Source organism: Bos indicus x Bos taurus, chromosome 18, assembly GCF_003369695.1.
Source record: "Bos indicus x Bos taurus breed Angus x Brahman F1 hybrid chromosome 18, Bos_hybrid_MaternalHap_v2.0, whole genome shotgun sequence".
Classification (NCBI taxonomy): domain Eukaryota; kingdom Metazoa; phylum Chordata; class Mammalia; order Artiodactyla; family Bovidae; genus Bos; species Bos indicus x Bos taurus.
Window position 1 is genome coordinate 55383560 of NC_040093.1, and position 21381 is coordinate 55404940.

General features: G+C 48.8%; 1 protein-coding gene and 1 pseudogene across 2 annotated transcripts in view; one reads left to right on the plus strand and one right to left on the minus strand.

Annotated features, from left to right (window-relative positions):
- MBTPS1 (membrane bound transcription factor peptidase, site 1) overlaps window positions 1-21381 on the plus strand; it is a 44781-nt gene that overhangs the window by 16430 nt on the left and 6970 nt on the right. For both annotated transcript variants that reach the window (XM_027513927.1, XM_027513928.1), the window contains exons 7-19: window positions 909-1025; window positions 1465-1532; window positions 5003-5105; window positions 6010-6161; window positions 7427-7588; window positions 10784-10928; window positions 14537-14725; window positions 14939-15111; window positions 15565-15680; window positions 16251-16407; window positions 17108-17232; window positions 17922-17999; window positions 20588-20728. In XM_027513927.1, the coding sequence (XP_027369728.1) occupies window positions 909-1025; window positions 1465-1532; window positions 5003-5105; window positions 6010-6161; window positions 7427-7588; window positions 10784-10928; window positions 14537-14725; window positions 14939-15111; window positions 15565-15680; window positions 16251-16407; window positions 17108-17232; window positions 17922-17999; window positions 20588-20728 (1726 nt within the window). The remainder of the gene's footprint in view (window positions 1-908; window positions 1026-1464; window positions 1533-5002; window positions 5106-6009; window positions 6162-7426; window positions 7589-10783; window positions 10929-14536; window positions 14726-14938; window positions 15112-15564; window positions 15681-16250; window positions 16408-17107; window positions 17233-17921; window positions 18000-20587; window positions 20729-21381) is intronic.
- LOC113876855 lies at window positions 12198-12316 on the minus strand (annotated as a pseudogene).

Sequence of the window (21381 nt, forward strand, 5' to 3'; positions counted from 1 at the left end):
CTTTTTTTCTTATATCCTCTCCTTCTAGACTTTCTTTTGCATATTCAAGCAAGTATAACTGTATTTTTTTTAAAAAAAGCCTTTAAAAAGCATAATTCTGAATCATATTCTCTTTCCACTGTTTTTAACGTTTTGTGTTCATTCATGCTTTTAATTTGTAGTGCTTTTTATTTTTACCTGTGGGTCTAAGTTTCCACATCGTATAATTTCCTTTCAGCATGAAGAGATGCCTTTAGTATTGCTTGTAATGCAGTCTGTTAGCTATGATTTCTCTCAGCTCTAGTTTATCTGAAAATATCTTTATTTCATCTTTATTCTCAAAAAACTATTTTAACTGAGTATCAAATTCTGGATTGGAAGTCTTTATTCCCTCCAGCACTTTACTCCATTGTTTTCAGTCTATTATTTTCTACTCTATTTAATTTTGTATCTTATAAAGCACCTGAATGGTGGTACATGAAGTAATTTAACTTCTGTGAGGAAGCTGAGAGAAATAATAACTATCAGAGAAATAATTCTGCGAAATGACATTCAGTCTATTTAGGAATAAAGAATATTAAACAAATACGTTAAACTGTTTGGAAACACTTAACTGAATAGATGTGTCTCAGGACACGTCCTTCTGCAAGAGCGGCAACTAGAAGTTTGGGGTCTCCCCTGGGCGGGCGGGCGGGCTGTAAGGTCAGGAAGGTGCTGGACGTGAGACCCGGCGGGACAGGACCTGGGACCCCGCCCTCCCGGTGTCCAGGCCCGAGGAGCGGAGGCTCTGGGTGTAGTGGTGTACACGGTAGAGCCTTCGTGGTTCTTGGGACCTCTTTCTGAAGTTCACGTGACTACTTCATGCCACTGGCAGTCTGGTATTTGGAGACTTCCCCTGCAACACCTAAGCACTGTTTTCACACGGCCAGGTCTCCTACACGTCCTGGTTCCTGGACGCCTTCAACTACGCCATCCTGAAGAAGATTGACGTACTGAACCTGAGCATTGGCGGCCCCGACTTCATGGACCATCCCTTCGTCGACAAGGTTGGACCTGTCTCTGCAGGGGCCCGTGCTGGTTGGGTGGTGGCTCCTGCTCTCCCGCTCCCCACTTTGCTTGGTGTCTGGCATGCTGGTGGCTCTGTCAGCCACGTGGGGACAGCTCTGAGGGCGTGAGCTGTAGAGACTTTTGTGGGCAGCAGGTCACGGCGCCGTGTTGGTGCCTCTCACCTGAGCACGGGGCCCGTCTTCTCTGGGCGTGTCAGGAAAGCCCAGGTCTGCTGTGTGCCGCAGGGACCTGTGTCCTGGACTCTCTCTTCTTGACACACTGGCTGCCAGACGTACCATGTCTGTCCTGGCCCAATGTTGCACTTCCAGGGGATCTCTTATGCTTTAGTTCTGTTTTTGAAAGTTGTTTTTGGACAGTTATACGTTGATTGTCTAAAAGTGATGTCCTTTCATAAGTAAATGCTTGCTAATTTTGTAGGTGTGGGAATTAACAGCTAACAATGTCATCATGGTGTCTGCCATTGGCAATGACGGGCCTCTTTATGGGTAAGTATCTCTGATAGGAATAACCTTAGAGGTATCTTTTTCCTTGAAATAACTGCAGCATTGTTGTCTGTCTCTGTATTTTTCTGTACCTGTTTGTATCTATCTAAAACTTTGTGTTGTGGAACTTTTCAATACATACAAAAAAGACTCAGTAATGAGTCTCAGGTACCCACATACTGCAGCAGTTGTGACTCAAGGACAGTCTTGTTTCTGTTTAATTTTTTTTTTTCACCTTTACTGGAAATAGCAATTTGGAGGCCTAATGTTTTTATTCTGCTCTTTTTACTCCTGCAAGCAGTCAGGAGAGTAAATCTACCAGAAATAAGTGGGCTCCACAGTATTTCTTGAGGCCCACTGTGCACAGGGCACAGGGTGAGCAGGTAGGTGAGATGAGACGCCTGCCTTTTTAGGAAAAGATGCGGATACAACGAAACTTAACAGGACAAAGTGCAGGCTGGCATGACAGACACAGACGGGAAGGATCAGATCAGATCGGAGGGGCCAGAGAGCAGTGTCATAGCCAGGTCCCTTTGTGCCCAGTTGTGTGGTGAATCAGGTCACTTCAGAGTGACTGGAGATCCGGGACATTAGTCACTGGTTCACAGGCGGTATCTGTTAGAGATCCGAATTTCCTTTCTGCTTACAGCTCCGAGTTTTATTCTGTAGCTAGTGTCTCTAGTAATGTCCCGGGATGGGTGCAGTTCAGTGTTGTGTCAGGGGGTTTGCGGTGATGCAGGGGAAGCACCGAACGCTCAGTCCTGCCCCCGCGTGCCCCGGTCCAGGAGAGCCGCCGGCACGGCTGTATGCTCATGCCCCGCAAAGCTTGCGTGCGTGGCGTCCTGGCTGTGTGGCTGCATGGAGCAGGCCTTGGGAGCCCTGACAGCACGTGCGAAACTGTCCAGGGCGGAGGCTTAGGCTGAACTCCATGAAATTAATGACTCTCCAGGTCATGGTTCCAGCCTCAGTTCCGTCATCGATCCCACTCTCCTTGTGGGGGTCCAGGTTGTGACTCATGAGCGTGAGTGGCATAAACATGTCCCCAACTGAGTTCTGCTGTGACAGACACCAGTTACTTAGCCATCTCTCATTAGGCGCTCTTGTCTTCTCTTTCTCATGCTTCTCCATTTACCCCTCCCCCAGTTCTGATGTCCCTGCTCAAGGCCAGCCATCCACAGCTCAGCAGCCCCAGGTTATTGTCGGTTTCCAGCCCATTCTCCTGCCTTCAGTCTCCCCAGCTCTCCCTTCCCTGCATGGGTGATGTGGGACGGAGCCAGGCAGGTCTGACTGTCCTTAGGCTGAGGGATCTTTGCTTTCCTGAGGCCTGGCCACCCCATGTGGCTCCAGAGGGCGCGAGACCTTCCTCAGGGTGGTGGCTGGAGGATGAAATGAGACATCCAAGGGAAAGCACCATGAACACTGAGCCTCTGTGAGTGGTAGCTGTTCCTTTCTCTTCCTCTTTCTGTGTTTCTGTTGTTAAAATGCAGTCAGGCAGTTTCCCTAACTAAGGATCTGTGGTGGATTGTTACTGCCTGGTCAGATCTCAGCTTCTCCTTGGGTTTCAGGGTCTTCTGTAGTCTAGCCTGGAGTCGGCAGGCTTTCTGTGAAAGCAGCAGGCAGTAAGCAGCGGAGTCTCTGTGGGCCACATGGTGTTTGTTGCACTTGCTCACCTACCCTGATAGTGTGAAGGTAGTGTGGGTGTGTGTAGGCAAGGGGCGTGGCTGTGTCCCAGTAACACCTTTCTTAGGAAGTTGGATGAGGGGCCTGGTCCGGCCCAGGCAGAGCTCCACAGCTGTGGCCTCACTGCTCACTCTCCTGTGCACATCTCCCCCAAGTCTGGCTCCTCCCTGGGTCTCCCTGGGGACCCCATGTTTCTGTCGCTGTCACCTGCTCTTGCTGCTCACTGCCTCTGCTGCCCCCACACCCTTGGCTTGCCTTTCCGTTCATACCAGCTCTTCCACATGCCATCCTGACTGCTCTGCACATGCTGGTCACTCTTCTGAAATCCTTGTATTCCTGTGGGCAGTCACATGTGGGAGCCTCTAATCAGAGAGCTACTCATGCTCAGTGTGTTAGCAAGGATCCCAGGAGAGGCGGCCCCGGTGTCTGCCCACGGAGCCTCACGGGATCCAGAGTCCACCAGCTGGTGGGCGGGCCAAGGGTGGTACCTGCTCACCAGGGCACAGCCTGAGTAGGTGTGGCTTATTGCTGGCATTGGGTAGGGCAGGTCGGGTGACCGTAATGCACTAAGAAGCCGAGCTGTGTATTGTAGGCCTGGCACTGCCTGATCTGTCCCCGCGGGTACCCCTTCCCGGAGCTCTCTGGGGTGTGGCCCCCTTGACACTTGGACTTCATAGTGCCTGGGAGTCTACGCTGCACGTCCCCCTTTTCAGCGCCAGCAGAGCTTTGTCAATGCTTTCCTCTGTATGTTAAGGGTTTAACGCTCACAAAGTGTGGGGTTTGCAGGGAGAGGGAGGGCAGGAAGGTGGCAATCTTTGGTATTAGCTTCAGTGGGAAGTTCTGCCAGTGATTTCTGTTCTCATCTCTGCTCTCTGATGTCACGGAAATTTGTAAACTTTCACTGTCAGCCAACTGAAAAATCACTGTGGTGCCTTTGTACGACCAGATTGGTAGTGTGTTGGTGGTGGGTGATCTAGGAGGCGGTGCCAGGATCGACTCCATGGGTTAAAACAGTTGAATCCTGCTGATGTCATTTCAGCTGCATGCAGCCAGTTGTGGTTCCGGAGTTCATTTACTGGTGGTGGAGCTGAAATAGACAAAGCTCCATAACTGGTGGTCTTATACTTTCAAAAAGTTCAGCTTCGTCTTGACTTCCACCTTGACTCCATAGTGTAAGCGATTGTGTCATTCCCCCCTTCACCATCATTTCTTTGTCGATCTAGTGCCCTTGAGGTGCTGGGGAGAATTGCACGGTCTTCCCTGGTGCATCTGTGTCGTCTCCCTGAGGAGCGCAGGTTGCTGAGAGATGAGTGGCCCCCATGGTTGCCGTGAGGGAGGGGACAGCTACCCAAGACCAGTTGAGAGCTTTGTTTCTGACGGTGGCAGGGACACGTCTGTGGCTGTAGTTCCTTCCACTGGATCTGGACTCAAGCTGGGGAGGCAGGAGGACGCACTTGCAGCAGTTGGGAGGTGATGCGAGGGCGCGTACATAGGTGATGCTGTGACGGTGACTGGTCCTGTGAAGCTCAGAGGGCGTGTTCCTTCACGCCTGGCAGTAGAGGGAGACGTGAGCCTGGGGCGGGAGGGTGGGAAGCCGACAGGGCAGGAAGGAAGGAGAGAAGGAGAGGGCGCCCAGGTGTGAGGAGACCGAGCCGGCAGAGGTGGCGGTGCGCGGGCCAGGGCCACAGCCACATGTCGTGTCACAGGAGCGCCTGCTGCAGACTCAGACTTCGCCCTGACTTGAATCTTTCATTTAAAGTGGTCCTCTTCCCTTGTGTTTTTGCCCGATGCAGGACTCTGAACAACCCTGCTGACCAGATGGATGTCATCGGAGTGGGCGGCATCGACTTTGAGGACAACATCGCCCGCTTCTCCTCGCGGGGAATGACCACCTGGGTAGGCGGGGCTCTTTTCCTGCTGGAGTGTGTGTGTGCGCACATGCATGTGTGTGTACTTCCATGAGCTGTAATTATGCGTCTGGCTCACCCTTCCGTCCGAGCAGATGCTTCCTTGGATGGCAGCCGGGCACCCTGACCTGTACCCGCTGTCCTCCTGGTCTTCTCACCCACCTGCTGTGTCCTGGGTCTTTATTGAGGCAGGTGTTTTAATGGCATTTTGAGAAATGTTCCCAAATAATGTGCGAAGCTGCAGGTGAAGACATCTTTGCTCAGTGTCCCATGCGTGCAGGGCCAGGGGCCATTCATGTGTGGCGGCCAGGAAGGAGTTTTCACTTTACATGTGTCCTTTCTTCCAGAACATAAGTGCCAATGGAATTCTCATTTCCCCCAGTTTCAGGGACGCTTAAGAGAGTACTCAGTTAAAATCTTATCCTAGGCTACTTGTATGGCTACACTGACCGTTCTAAGTCATTCTTTCCCTTCTGGTGATAGATTGAAATGTCAGTCATATGTAACTTTTTACCTTATTAAGAAAATGTGTCTTTTTTTTTTCCTAATTTTTAATTTTAACTTGCTGATTTTTCTAACATATTTCTAATTTTTAAGTTGTCTATAAATCAGTTTCCAGTCTTGCATGTTAGCAAAATTTTAGATATTCATTTTCTAAATGCTGTAGAGCATTGCATTATGCTGGTCATTATAAAAACACATCAAAAATAATTTTATTTTCTGTAAGATCATTTAAGCTTCTTCTGAATTGCAGTGAATTTCAGATGAAAACCAGCACCATGCTCAGGCTATGCTGTTTAGCTGATGGCGTTTCTGGTTTCATTCACTCATAACTGCTCAGGGCTGTATGCCCACGTGGGGGCCTGATGGAGACCACACTGCTGTTGTTACAGGAGCTGCCTGGAGGCTATGGCCGCGTGAAGCCTGACATTGTCACCTACGGTGCTGGAGTGCGGGGCTCGGGCGTGAAAGGGGGGTGCCGGGCCCTCTCGGGGACCAGTGTGGCTTCCCCGGTGGTGGCCGGTGCTGTCACCTTGCTGGTAAGGTGAGTGTCGCTTGGTTGGGAGGGGTAGGCGGCAGCAGGCCAGGAACTGACTCCTGGGACTGGCCAGCTTGTTGCGGGGCCTCGGCCCGTGTCTGCAGAGCAGCCAGGAGTCTGTGTCTCGACGGTCCTTGTGGGCGTTGCCGGGGCGGCGGGGGGGGTGCTGTCTGGTCTCCTGCCGTCAGGGGCGGGAGGGGAGTCCTCGGTGCCTTCCGTTCCCAGCCTCACAGCCTCTCTGAGGATGACGCTTTCAGTGGGGAGGACCGCTTCGCTTTCCTCCTCCCTGCAGCAGGGATAGCACCTCTGGGGGGTCAGCAGTGCTTTCTAGTGTGAGAAGCAGCTCGTGCAGATGCCAGGCCACAGGGAAGCACAGGCCTTAGAGCCCTGGGAGCAGCTGGAGCTGCGGCCTGGTCTTGCTCTGTCAGCAGGAGGGGCAGGGCATCCACCTTGGGCTGAGCTGTGAGCAGTTCTTGTTTTTGCCAAAAGTTCCACTTTATTCTCCTCACATCTCCTGAAGTCAGATTCCCATCTAGACCTGTTAGCAAAAAACACAGTAACACTCCAAGAGCAGCCATCCTCGAAGAAAAATACTTAGCAACTGTGGAGAGAGAATTTTCGTTACTGTTTACTAAAGGTCTCTTCTCTGCACTTAGGCAGTCAGAGTTTACTTGAATTAATAGCATGTAGGCACACAAACGCACATGTGTTAATGCTGGTGTTCTAAAGCAAGCCAGAGCGTCTGGGCACTGCTGCCTGAGTCCAGCTGTGTTCTGACGATGAGCCCCCACCAGGCCCGCCCCACCAGGGTGGCGCACCCCACGCAGGTCTCCAGACAGAACAGGCCTGCTGACAGTGGGTCCCTCCTGGCCATGCCTCTAGGCCACGCAGCAGCGAGTGCCTGCTGGACCCACCTCCACCCTCCCCTTCTCCCAGCCAGGCTGCGTCCACCTGTCAGGAACCTGTAACTCCTACCTGCAGCCTCTGAGGTCAGCTGTATTGAGTTAGTAGGAAAATATGTTTTCCTGGTCAGTTAGTGTGAGCCCAGAGTCCGTGTTCTCACAGCCACTTGGAAGGAGGTAAGTGGTCAGTCCCGAGACAGGAGCAGAAATGAGCATATTTGCCTTTGTCTTACACGAGTTTTACTGAAGATCCCATTAGGTACAGAGCAAGGTTGGAGGTTGTGTGATTGCACTACTATGGGTTAGGGATCGTCTGGTTTTCTTTCTTTTGCTAAGAGCAGATGAGCAAATACGTGGTTCTCCCCCCAGCACAGTCCAGAAACGTGAACTGGTGAACCCAGCCAGCATGAAGCAGGCCCTGATCGCGTCCGCCCGGCGGCTTCCCGGTGTCAACATGTTTGAGCAAGGCCACGGCAAGCTGGATCTCCTCCGAGCCTATCAGATCCTCAACAGCTACAAGCCCCAGGCCAGGTTGGTGTTCCCGCCTTTCTCCTCTTCCTGGGCTTTCTCAGCACAGGCTGTTTGCCTCAAAACAGAACCCACCCCACCAACAAGGCTTGGGGGCCTTGGGGAGCTTCGTGCTGCTGCTTCTGCTGGGACACCAGGACTGCTCCCCACTTCCCTACATCCTGCCGTTTGTAATGTCAGTGATTTAGAGTAATGAATTCCTGCTTTTTTTTACTTAGTAAAACTTTTTTTTGAAGTAACCTTAAACTTAGAGAAATTTGCAATAATCATATGGACGTTCTTATATATCGTACATCAGGACTCCAGCCCTGCCCTGGCTTTTCCGATGTTGGCATCTTACGTAACCATCGCACACGCCACGTAGCCTAGCAGTTAATAGTGATGCATTACCATCTGCTAACCTGCAGGCTGTGTTTGGATTTCGCCCAGATTCTCCCCACCCTGTCCTCAGCCTGGTCCAGGATCCAGGCCAGCATCGGCGTTGCGGTTAGTTGCCACGTGTCCCTGGTTTTCTCCAGCTGGGCTCATTGGCTCAGTGCCCTTTTGTTCTTGGCGGTGCTTGCCTGCATCCTGAGGTTTAGGTGATGTGTCAGGCTGGACCCTCCAGGAAGCGGGCGCCAAGAGATCTCCTGGGGGAGGAGGCGGGAGAAGTGGGGAGAGGACCCTCACGCCAGCACAGGTCTGAAATCTATCCTCATCCCGGAGAATCCCTGAATCAAGGTCCCTGTTAGAGGAGGCTGAGTCCCCAGGGTGGGCCAGCTCTGGTGCCCGCTGTGCTCGGTCCCTGACACAGTTGTGGTAGAGTGTCCAGGGCTGGGCAGCAGGAGAGGCGGTGCCAGGTGTCCACTGCAGGGGCTCTCTGTCTCTCTGTGACTGCGAAGTGTCTTATGGGTGCACGCTTGCAGATGATCTTGTTTCTTGCCATACCTTCCGTCACTACGTTTAGTATCCTTAGATGGTTCTTTCCTGTAATGGTTCTTATATAGAGATTGCCCCTGGCGATTTTCTGCTTCTCTCATTCTTTGTGCATTTATTAACTGAAATTCTGCTGTAAGGAAGCGCTGTCCTCTTCTCTTGTTTATTATTTCAGTTACATCAGCATGGACAGAGATCCTCGTTTCACTCTTGACTATAATCCACTAATGTCTTTGTTTATTTCATTGCTCCTGTCGTCCCAGATCTGGCTCTCTGGAGTTCCTTCCGTTTGGCTCCTGTGTCTTTTCAGCATGTCTCCATCGTTGTCCACTGGCAGCATTTCTGTGCCCATTGTGGGTATCGGTTCTTTGTCCAAGCAGCCCTGGTCCTTCAGTTGGAGAGTGGGGTTTAGAAATGGACACCTGGCTCCAGGTGTGCTCTTGGCGCCTGTGCTTCTGCTTGTTTCTGGGCCCTTCCTGCAGACCAAGCTGGCGAGTGTCCGCATGCACACTCCTGTGCCTTCTCTCTGTGTGATGCCACCTGTCTCCTGTCCCACCGCGGCCCTCAGAGTCTTCTCGCTGGTTGTCCTTCTCCAGCAGCAGGCAGCCTGGCTGTCGCTCTTCACCGTGTCTCTGTTGACTCGGTCCTAGGACGCACACGTGGAAAGTTTTAGAGCTGTAACTTGTACCCTGGTGAACACGAGTTTACTCCCCAGAGGATGGCGGTTGTGGGCAGTTCTTTTTAGACTTACAGAACGTAATCACATTGTCAGTGGCCTCAGTTCTGTTCTTTTCTTCCCCACCAGGCCCTGGCAGTCTGATTTTGCCTTTTATTTGCAGTATAGTTGAGTTCATTGGTTAGTATGCGTATTTCTTTTTGGATTCCCACTACATTCTGGTTGGTTTCAGCTGGTTACGTATTGCATTGTGAAAGGACGGTGACTCTAAGGTCTGAGCTGCACAGAGTGCGCCTGGCCAGGTGTGGTCCCCCCATCCCTCTGTTCTGCTCCCCGCCCCTCCGCCCCCACAGGTAACAAGGCTGGGTGTTTTTGATTTATCCTTCTTAAATTTCTGTTTTCACAAATGAGCAGATACATATCTGTCTTCTTATATATCTCTTTTGTTACATGAAGGATACATTATTGTAAATACTATTTTGTACTTTTTTCATGTAAAGGTATCTTGGAAATCACTTTGTATCCATTCACAGAGATCTCGTGTCTCCTTTTTTATAGCTGCCTAGTGTGGATAGCTTTGCGTATTCAAGTACACGTCTATATACGGGCATTTAAAATGTTTTCAGCGTTCTGTCATTTTAAGCTGCTTATGTCTATGTGTCCTAGTTTTGTTGGAGGTGTGTCTGCAGGGAAGATTCCTAGAAGCAGGGTCGCTGGGTCCAGGCTGTGAGCAGAGGGTGCCCAGGGGCACCTCTGGCCTGTCTGCCCAGAGCTGCACTTCGTGCCTGTCTGACACATGGGAAGTTGTGTCAGGGTTGCTTTTATTTGCAGTTCTCAGGTTGTGAGTGAGTTTAAACACTGTCTGTAGGTAAGAACTTTTTCTGTATCTTTCTTGTGAAGTGTTTGTTCATTTCTTTCACCCATTTTTCTTTTTTCTGGGGTGTTCGTTCCTTGGTTTAAGTGTTGTTTACATATTAGGGCAAGTAACTCTTTGCTGCAGGTATTTCTTCCAGTTTGTCAGCTGCCTTTTGTCATAAAAGTGTTTCTGGCCATGCAGTCTTTTTTGTTTTAACTGCTGTGTTAGTTTGTCCGTTGTTGTTTTTGCCCCTGGATTTTGAGGCGCATGCCCTGAGGTAAAGGAGAGACTCACCCGTTTTCTTCTACTTGTTTGCTTTCTTTTATTTACTTGAGACTCTGTTCCATTTGGGGTTTACTCCAGTATGTACGGTGTGAGTTGTGAATCTGATTCTATCTTTTACCAAATGGCCACCCATTTATTCCAGGTCCAGTTATTAAAAAGGCCATCTTTGCCCCGTGACTTGAGACTGAGTCCAGGTCTGTCCTGGGGCCGCTCATGCACTTGTTCTTCGCCAGCTGCAGGCTCCAGGCTCCAGGCTCGTGGGGCAGAGGTGATGCCCACGCACGCCACTGTGCCGCGGGCGAGGCCGGCTGGCTTGGAGGCCTCCTCGCCGCAGGGAGTGCTGTGAGGCCAGGTTCCCGGACCCGGGCTGAGGCTCAGGCCCGCCCTGACGACGCTTTCCTGCGGTTGTGTTGCGTCACTGCCGTTTCCGACTCTGTCTGCTGCAACACTGTCCTGTCTGTTTCAGTTTGAGCCCCAGCTACATCGACCTGACCGAGTGTCCTTACATGTGGCCCTACTGTTCCCAGCCTATCTACTATGGGGGCATGCCGACTATCGTCAACGTCACCATCCTCAACGGCATGGGAGTCACGGGGAGGATCGTGGACAAGGTGAGACTGCCCTCCGGCTGGCGGGGACCTAGATGTGGCCCAGACTTCCTCCTGTCCACGGCTGGGGATGGGAAGCAGTGGTTTGTTCTCTCCTGAGGCCTTTACAGATAAGTCAGAGATACAGTGATGAGACCAATTTGCTATGCTTGTACTTGGTATCTTGAGTTTGGTTCTTGAATCAGCTAATTGCATTTGAGTCTTCATCTTAACAGTTAATCACTGATAATTAAAGGCCCACTTGTAATTATTTTATTGTTTAATGAGTACACATGGGCTTTTGTATTTAGAAGGTATGGTCTTTATTTAAGTTTTGTTTTTATAATCTGTTTTACACTTACTATATAAACATTATCACAACAATAAAGGATAGGGAAAAAGAACAGAAAATGGTTTTAGCCTCAGACATGAACAGAACCACTATTAAAAAAAAAATTCAAGTCATATTTTGTAACAAATTACTGTAGTTGTTTAAGTGTATTTAAATTGATTCAGTGCCTATCAACACTATTTCATCCTTGCTTTATTTCATTTCTGAGTCCTTTATTTGACTTCTTTCTTATTTATTTATTTATTTCTGGCTGTACTCAGTCTTTGTTGCTGTGCGCAGGCTTTCTCTAGCTACCGCCAGCAGGGGCTGCTCTCTGGTTGCAGCGTGCAGGCTTCTCATTGCGGTGGCTCCTCTTGTTGCAGAGCGCGGGCTCCAGTGCGTGCAGGCTTCAGTAGTTGTGGCACGCGGGCCTAGTTACCCTGAGGCACACGGAAACTCCCCAGACCAGGATTGGAACCTGTGTTCCCTGTGCTGGCAGGCAGATTGTTAACCACTGGGCCACCAGGATTGGTGCAGAATGTCTTGATGGCGGAAATTCACTTTTCAGGAAGCTATCACAGAAAGTACTTTTTTTTTTTCTTCTTTTTGTTGCTTTTTGGCCACAGTGTATCATGTAGGGTCTTAGTTTTCTGACCATGGGTTGAGGGGAAGCTCCCTGCAGTGGAAGCACAGTCTTAACCACTGGCTGCTGAGTCACTTCAGTCGTGTCCGACTCTGTGCGACCCCATAGACGTCAGCCCACCAGGCTCCCCCGTCCCTGGGATTCTCCAGGCAAGAACACTGGAGTGGGTTGCCATTTCCTCCTCCAATGCATGAAAGTGAAAAGTGAAAGTGAAGTCGCTCAGTCATGTCCGACTCTCAGCGACCCCATGGACTGCAGCCTACCAGGCTCCTCCATCCATGAGATTTTCCATGGAGTGGAGTGCCATTGCCTTCTCCAAAGCCTACAGCACCCGGTATTCCCAGGTGGTCTCCCATCCAAGTACTAACCAGGCCCAACCCTGCTTAGCTTCCGAGATCAGATGAGCTCAGGCACCTTCAGGCTGATAGGGAAATCCCCAGAAAGTACTTTTCTTTTGATTTTGTGAGATTAATGAAAGTCAGTTGCCTGGGAGGGGAAAAAAAAAAAAAAAGAATCTTTTCTATCCCTTATCTGAAAAGGGTATTTTTAGTTATCTTTGTGTGGGTAGGCAAAAATTTAGTCTTTTTTTTGTTTTTTCAGTTCTCACATTCAAGCATTTAAAAATTGTATTGTATATAAGCGCTAATGTTAATGGTTTAATATTACGTGGAACTGCTAAGTCATAGTTTGCTTACTATTCTTACTTGAACAAGGTGGTTTCACCTGTAAACACCTCACAGAATATCTTTGTATATTTGGTTTTCTTTTGTTCTGAATTATATTCTTAACATAATTTCCCTGGGTTAGAATTCCAAGTAAGAGGACAGGAATGTTACTGTGGCTCTTGGGACATAATACCAGGTGGTTTCCAGAAGAGGTCCATCACCTGAGGCTGCCACTGATGGGGTACAGAGTGATGGTGTACATTCTTTTTTCCCCATTGCATGAAATTTTAAAAAACGGAGATAAAATTCACATGCCATGAAATGCTGCCCCTTTTTTTTTTTTTTTTTTAATGCTGCCCTTTTAAATTGTGCATTTCTGTGGTTATTACTATATTCACAAGTAGTTATGTAAGTCTCATACTGTGTAATTCTGGAACATTTTCATCACTTGAAGGAGAGACCCTTGTTAACACTTCCCATTGCCTCCGCCTCAGACCCTGACAACTCCTAATCCACTTTGTCTCCATGGAGTTACCTTTTCTGGACGGTTCCTAGGAACCGAATCATACATCTCATGGTCTTTGTGAGTGGCCTCTTTCGCTGAGTGCAGTGTCTTTAAAAGAGGCTCCTCCGCCCTGCAGGTGTGTCAGTGCTTCACTCCTTTTCATGCCTTATTGTGTGGATAGACCCCACGGTGTCAGTTGGTGAACCTTTTGTTTTTATGTGGTTCATCTTATAACTTTAAATCTACAGAGGATAGCGGGTACCTTGTTCAATGTGTACTTTTTTGGTTATTGATAAGGTGGGGATCTGCATGTTTGTTTCTGATTATGTTTCTCTTGTGTGAATTAGCTTTTCATTTCTTGACCCATTTTTCATTAGAGTCTAGGTTGTCCTTGTCATCTTCACACCAATATTGTGTGTCATGCTGAAAGATTGCCCAAAGTACTGGTTTTTTGTCCCTCTAATATTAGAAGTGGCTTAAAAATTTGGGGTAAGGGAGTGGTTTGGTAAAAGTTTCACTTTTTCATGTAGTTGTTATTTTCATCTTTTATGATTACTTCTGTTTCAAAAACTAGAAACTCATCTCTCCAGAAACATAAGAAAATTTCAGTTTTATTTTCAACTCACTTTTCTTTTATGCTTGTTAAATATTTAATGTTTTCATCTGTATTGAGTCAGTCTGATGTGTGTTATAAGAGATGGATGAGAGTTCATTTTTTTCTCGGTTGTTAACCAGCAGTCTCAAAATAACTTATTCAAAATCCCTGTCCTTTCTCATTGTCTCTGATGTTGTTTCCCATGAATATTTTTCTTCTTTTTCACAGGTTTTTTTTTTTTTTAATATGCTTACTCTCCTGGGAAGTATATTACTGTTCTCTGGCTTGTGAGGGAGTTCGCTTGAAGTACTGGTTCATTGTGAGAGCTACTGTCTGTCTCCCCTTTCAGGCTTCCCTTCTTCCTCAAGCCTGGAGAGCCTGGTGGGTGGTCTCCCTCACAGCGTGGCCAGCTCTTTCTGGGGCTTCTGGGCCCCCTGCCTGCCCAATCACTGGCCTTTGAATCTGATTGGTCACAATTTACATCCATGTCTTTTTTATTATTTTATTCCTTATAAGTAGTTTGGTTCTTTAAGCACACAGCTGAGATCCAACCCCACACGTGAGCATTTCTTTTATGTTAATTATCTGTCAGAAACAAGTTCTTTATCAAACCATGTGTGTTGTCCCCACCCCTTCCTTTGTTAAAGCTTGGAGGGGAGGAAGTTTTTCTTTAAAACTGGAGTTTGTCAAAATAAGTGTTTTGTCAAAAATAGTGTCTCTAGGCTTTTCTAGTGGGTGATGGTCCAGACCCTGCCCGGGCGGCCTTGGTTACAGGCTGCTCCGTGTCTGTGTACATTTCACTTCGCCTGTTTACTGGAGTGTTTCTCAGACACCGACGTGGGTGAGTTGGGAACCGAGCTTCTCACCCGGGCCTCTGCCTCTTCCTCCTGCAGCCCGAGTGGCAGCCCTACTTACCGCAGCACGGAGACAACATCGAGGTCGCTTTCTCTTACTCCTCAGTGCTATGGCCCTGGTCCGGCTACCTGGCCATTTCCATCTCTGTCACCAAGAAGGCTGCCTCCTGGGAAGGCATCGCGCAGGGGCACGTCATGGTCACCGTGGCTTCCCCGGCAGAGGTGGACGTACGTGTGCCTGGGGGGCTGCTGGGAAGGTGGGCGTGGGCCGAGCGCCGGGCACTCGGGTGTGAGACGCCGGCCATGGGGGTCCTGGCTGGCGAGCACCTGGGGGCACCGCCTACACGGTGAAGAGGCTGTGGGCTGTTTGCTGCCACGTTTCTGGCATAAAACGTTTCTTCTGAGCAGAAGGGGTGTTTCAGAATTTTTCTCTTCCTTCAGTCAAACAGTGGTGCAGAACAGACGTCCACAGTGAAACTGCCGATCAAGGTGAAGATCATCCCCGCCCCTCCCCGGAGCAAGCGCGTCCTCTGGGACCAGTACCACAACCTGCGCTACCCGCCTGGCTATTTCCCCCGGGACAACCTGAGGATGAAGAACGACCCTCTGGACTGGTGAGCCCACAAACCCTGCCCTGTCCTTCCCCGGCCAGGCTGGGGTGGGAGGGAAGGTGACCCGTGGCAGGCATGTAAGGCTGCCTGTGTGGCCACCGCGGTTCCCTGCCAGCACCTCTGCATGCCCATGCTGAGTTTGTGCAGCACAGCTGGCTGCTTGCTGGCCTTTTACATCTGTGCCACCACTAAAGTGATGCTTTGGCGCACTTTACGAAACATGTCTGGCTATATCTTCTCATTTTCCCTTCTTCATGTCTGTGCTATGCGGGTAATTCCTGTTATCACTACTTTATATGCAGCCCAGGGCAAGCTGGTCTGAAAGGCTGGCTTTCGTGCCAGTGGACCAGCCGTCTGGGCGGTGAAGCTGCTCCTTTGGAAGTGAACCCCGCGGCCATGTGGCCTTCAATCCGTGGAAGGACTGGGAGGGCTAGTGCTGGGCTTCCTCTGTTTCAGGAACGGTGACCACATCCACACCAACTTCAGGGACATGTACCAGCACCTGAGGAGCATGGGCTACTTCGTCGAAGTCCTCGGGTCCCCCTTCACGTGTTTTGATGCTAATCAGTACGGTGAGCGATGCGAGGTGCTGGCAGGCTGCCCTGCTTGGCTGGGGACGGGTGGAGGCAGGCTAGGGTCTGTGCTCCTGACATTCAGCTGAAATGTGAAACTCTCAGGATCACTGGGGACAAGGACATCGGTACAGTTTCGTTATATTAGCGTCAACATTATTGACTGGGTGGTTTTTGCAGAAAGTAACGCCTGTGGCCTATGATTTGTTATGTAAGTAAAAATTGGAACATTTTGTTTGGTAATGTTCAAGTAACAAAATACGTATTAATACGTTTCTGGTCAATAAGTTGTTGATTTTTTTTTTTTTTTAATCAAAAGAAATTCTAGCACAGAATTTTGCTTCTTTTTGAGTAAGTGAAACATCCTCATGTAGGTCATCACCAGTGAAACAGGCTACAGCTGGCCAGTGTCCACGTGCTTTCGGACCCTGATCCTTTCTTTTACACCCCCTTCTGACATGGAATAGGGGTACAGGACAAAATATTAGAAGCCGGTAACTGGAGATATGAGGCGGGTGTAAACCACATGTCTGGAATGGTGAGCTGGCCGTTCTCGCCCCTGTCCCTCAGGAACGCTGCTCATGGTGGACAGTGAGGAGGAGTACTTCCCGGAAGAGGTGGCCAAGCTGCGGAGGGACGTGGACAACGGCCTCTCACTCATTGTCTTCAGTGACTGGTACAACACATCCGTGATGAGGAAAGTCAAGTTTTATGATGAAAACACGAGGTACTAACACTAACTGGTATTTGGATAAGAAATTTGACTTTATAGGAATTAAATCCCACCCAGCAGAGACCTAGAGTGATGACCTTTCTGGCCATCAGGCAGGTTCAGACACCTGGTTAGGGCAAGCTCTCCTTTGGCAGAGATGTTCTTGAAAGTCAGCTGCTCATTGAACCAAGTTCTAGTTGAAAGGGTTCATTGTTTTTGTTGATCTTAAGACATTGGAGCCTTAATTTTCTGTTTATTCTTTTCTGTTCTTCCATCTCTCGTTTACTGTATATGTTTAAATGCACCAAAAGAACGGTTATTTAAAGAAACCTTGCAGTAGATTGGTTATGGATGACAAATTTCCAGTGTATTATGAATGTCTCATCCTTATGATACATGGTTTTTCTTCAGAGTCTGTGACTTGAACTTCGTAAGTTTCCTTCTTCCTTCACTGACCCTCTCAAGGTCTAGGCTGTATATGCAGTGTGTTTATGTTGAATGTGGTGCATTTCATGAAATAAATTGAGCTTCGGTTTATTCTGTACACTGGTTGGAGCATTTACATTGTGCTGTTACTCAAACCCGGACAGTTAATTTTAGGTGAAGCCTAGTGTGGATGGAGTGGCCTCTGGTGGGAGAAATCGATTTTCTCACAAGATATGATGGGTTTATGGGATGCCTCAAGTGCCTCACGAAGGCCCTGTCCCTGTCATAGGCAGTGGTGGATGCCGGACACCGGAGGAGCCAACGTCCCAGCCCTGAACGAGCTGCTCTCAGTCTGGAACATGGCGTTCAGCGATGGCCTGTACGAGGGGGACTTTACCTTGGCGAACCATGACAGTAAGGTTTTGTGTTTGCTTTTTAGTAGGTCTCATCGTTCCCAGAGGTGGGCTAGCAGATGCCGTGCGACTTTGAAGTCTTGAGTTTCAGAGCAAGAGAAAATAACATGCTGTCACCTAAATATGCAAGACCTGTGGAGAGAGCTGTGCAGTGTCTGCACAGACACCTGCAATTCTGGGTGCTCCCCTAGTCTTTGTCCAGATTTGTAAGATGCAATACCTCCTGTCAGCATTCCTAGTTTTGGTTCTTTGTGTTCTGTATATTCCCAAATAAGGAACACTGCCCAGGTCCCTCATGATTTATGAAATTCTATTTATGAAATAACGTTGCATACCTCACTTAACAAGTACCCCACTGTCCCCCTTCGTTCTGGTGACTAGTTTCTGAAACAGCGTCTTGAGCATTATTATCACTAACTGCTCTTTCTGACTTAGGTTGTCCCAAGTCTGACAGCTCCGATTTCTTTAATCTGCCCAGAAACCTTAGATTAATAGCATAATTTAGCTTGAATTTTGAGATTATTACTTGTAGTTTGTGTGATCAGGCAATAATAGTAGCTCCTCTCTTAAGATTAGGAATGGTTTTAGTAAATACATAATGTTTAAAGCGTGCATCCAGGTAAATAAGCAGCTGCTGCTGAATGCCTTCAGTGTTTCCAGGTTCTAACTGTGAACGGCTGTTTATTCTAGTGTATTACGCGTCGGGGTGCAGCATTGCTAAATTTCCAGAAGATGGCATCGTGATAACACAGACATTTAAGGACCAAGGTACAGAATATGCTATCCATATACTTTCTGGTTTCTCTTTTTCTTTCTTTTTAATTTTTAATCACAGTTTTATTACATGTAAATCACCTACCATATGGAGGAGGGCATGGCAACCCACTCTAGTTTTCTTGCCTGGAGAACACCATGGACAGAGGAGCCTGGCGGGTTACAGTCCATGGGGTCCCAAAGAGTTGGACACCACTAAAACGACTTAGCATGCATGCGGGCACCTGCCATAGCATTCGCTCTTTTAAAGTCCACAGTTCAGTCACTTTTTTCGTATATTCACAAGTTGTGCAGTCATCACCACCACCTAGTCCCAGAACATTTTCATCACCAGAAAAGAAATCCATTCTCCATTAGCAGTTTGGATTTTTAAAAAATTCATCACAGCGTGTGTATGGTACTTCAGGTAAGACGTCTGTGTGATGGTTCTGGAGGTACCTAGGAAGGTTCAACCATCTCTTGCTGATAATTAGAATATGTGGGTAGTGAGCACTGCAAAGTAAGTTGACTTCCATATAGGAGAAGAGGGCACTGGTAAGGGGCTTTTGTGTATTTTGTAAACTACCTTCAAAGTTGCTTGAAACTTTTGTTACTATTTATGAATTGTTCTACTCTGTGATTGCCAGATGACTAAAATTTTAGAGAAATGTTGACTGTCTTGAATGTCTTAACTATGTGAAGGTAAAGAATATTGTAATACAAAGTCATCTCCTAAAATTCTCTGAAGAATTAGAAGGGAGGAAAGGTCTTTGCTTTTAGTTGCTCTTTTCTAACCCTGGAAGATCAGCCATGCTGTGTCCCCAGCGTTGGTGCTGTGACCATGCTTGGCTCACAGAGCGGACCGGGTGCAGGGGAGCCGGGGAGCCTGGGTGCCTCTGCCCTTCCTGCAGGCGCCACCCGCCCCCATCCTGCCCAGGGTGGTCGTCCTGCAGCCCTGCGCTCCTGGGCCAGGGTTCGCACCGCGCATCTCTCCCCTACGAGGTTATTGCATGGCCGCGTGATGGACACTTGCAGACTGGGTCCATCTCCTCATGCAGGTTGATGTTTCTCTCGTGTTTCAGAATGGCAGGCCCCCTTCATTGTGATGTTTGTCATTTTCTGCAGTTGAAGTCAGGGACAGTTTCATTAATAGAGAATGACAAGTCAGGGTTTCTCACTCATGTGTTTGCACTTGCAAGGTGAAGTTTACTTCTTTGTTGTCTGGAAGGGGCTCCTTCCATCCAGTCAAGGAAAAGTCAGTCAATGAGTAGTTCTGTGTTCATAAGATTATGTTTTAACTTTTAAGCACGTGTATGATCCTATCTTCCCAGTCCCCTGGCACAGGCTTAGTGATTCTTTCTGAGCTCCATTTTTCACCAGGCCGTGTCGCTTCTAGACACCACCTCCGCCCCTAGGTCCCAGGTGAAGGCCGTGGACTCCTTGTTAGCCTCTTGCCGTCTGGTAGCTCTTCATTTTGGGGGGAGAGGAAGTAGGTTAAGGGTGCATACTTTACTTTGGTGTTCTGCTAGTCTGAAAATAAAGATTAATTACTTTGGAATCCTTTTTAAAGGGCTTTTTATTTCCAAACAGGCTTTAAGTTGCTTGAATAATCTTGCGGGTACAAATAGGAATTTAAAAACCGTGTTATGCTGGATCAAAAAGGACCTTGTTGTCAGAGACAAAACTGTCAAAGCCCGAGGCCAGGCTGCAGTGCTGTGTGCACTTTCCCTGCCTCGTATGTTTCACTGCCCTTCTCTCCCTCTGACAAAGAAAAGCCTGTTTTCCTTCCGCAGGGTTCCTGGGGCTTATACGCAGAGAATAGGAAGCTCTGCGTTCCTGTAGCCACATGTTTTAGAGTGACCGGCGTGGTAGACGCTGGATGCAGACTTGCGTCATCTCAGTGTGTGGCTGCGTTTGCTTCAGGGCCGAGACTGTGCTATGGGCTGCTGTCACTGGCAGCAGCTGCTGTGGTGTCTGTGCAGTGTCGTCTTGGTTCAGTTGATGTGAATTGTCGTCGGTTTGGGCAGAGGCGAGAGGCTCTGCTGTTGGAGCATTTGTACTGTTTGTGAGGCTCATGTAACAGATACCTTAAATCAGAAATACGTGGGCATGTGTTCTAAAGATGAGTGTCATTGTCGTAGCTTTTGTTACTAAACATGAAGCCTGGGCATCAGCGTGTATAGCTGTGTGCATAGGTACCTGTGTGTTGAGGGGCACTGCCGCTTGTGTGCGTGTAGTCTGAAGACATAGCCTTTCAGCATAAGAAGAAGGGACGAAAATTTGTGCTTGGGGGATGAAAAGAGAGAAGTGATGCCTTTAGGACTGTGAATACCATGTATCACCATTTCAAGTAAAAATGGAAAAGGAGGATTATGGGGATATACATATGCGAATTTCGCTACAACCCAAATTAGTGGCACTTTATACATTGTTTTCTTCTCCTAAAAGTGCACTGTTGTGACTGCATGTTAGATCTTGGTGTGATTTTTCTTTTTTTTTTTCTCTGTTTTGTCATGTGGACTAAATGTTAAGTTAAGGGGCAGCTGGGAAGTGCTTCATTTCCCCACGGAAGTTCTCACTCCTGTTTTGTTGTGTTGTTTCAGGACTGGAGGTCTTGAAGCAGGAAACGGTGGTGGTTGAAAACGTCCCCATTTTGGGGCTGTACCAGCTCCCAGCTGAGGGCGGCGGCCGTGTCGTGCTGTATGGAGACTCCAACTGCTTGGACGACAGTCACCGGCAGAAGGGTGAGCGGTGGTGCAGCTGAGCGGGTGGGCTCAGCGGCCATGACGTTCCCACTTTCTGCCCTGGTCCCCGAACAGGCCCCCAAGAGGTGCTGGTGAACAGGTAGAGGCTGCTTGGGATGTTTCGATAGGTATCTTGGGCCAGACGTGTTTAATAAGCAAAACAAAACTTCGTGGCCTTCCAGAGGCTGGCGGATGGCAGACCCACCATGTGTGGGTGGGAGGCCGTTTACCTGTCTTTGCCCTCTCCGACTCCCTCTCTGGCGTCTGTGTCCCTGGCACTACTCTGCAGGCCCACTCTCACATCTGACCACCCCTTTTCTGCGGGCCCGGCACTTGGCCCTCATGCCAGACCTGGGAGTTTTGGCTGTTGTGAGGGGTGTGTGGTATCATTGTTGGGCGTGAGGGGGTGGCAGAGAGGGGGCACCTAGTCCTTAGCACCCCTCTTTTCCAGCATCTCTTGATGAGTCCTTCACACTTGAAGGATGAGCTTGGACACAGACTTTTCTTTCTCTTGCTTTGTAAAGGAGGGGTGGATGGGTGCGAGTGTTCCATCTCTGCTGGGGGGAGACGACAAGACCAGAACCAGAACCTAGTCTTCAGGGGCAGGACGGCGGGGAGAGGCGTGTCCTCATGGGCAGGTGGTGACCAGGCTT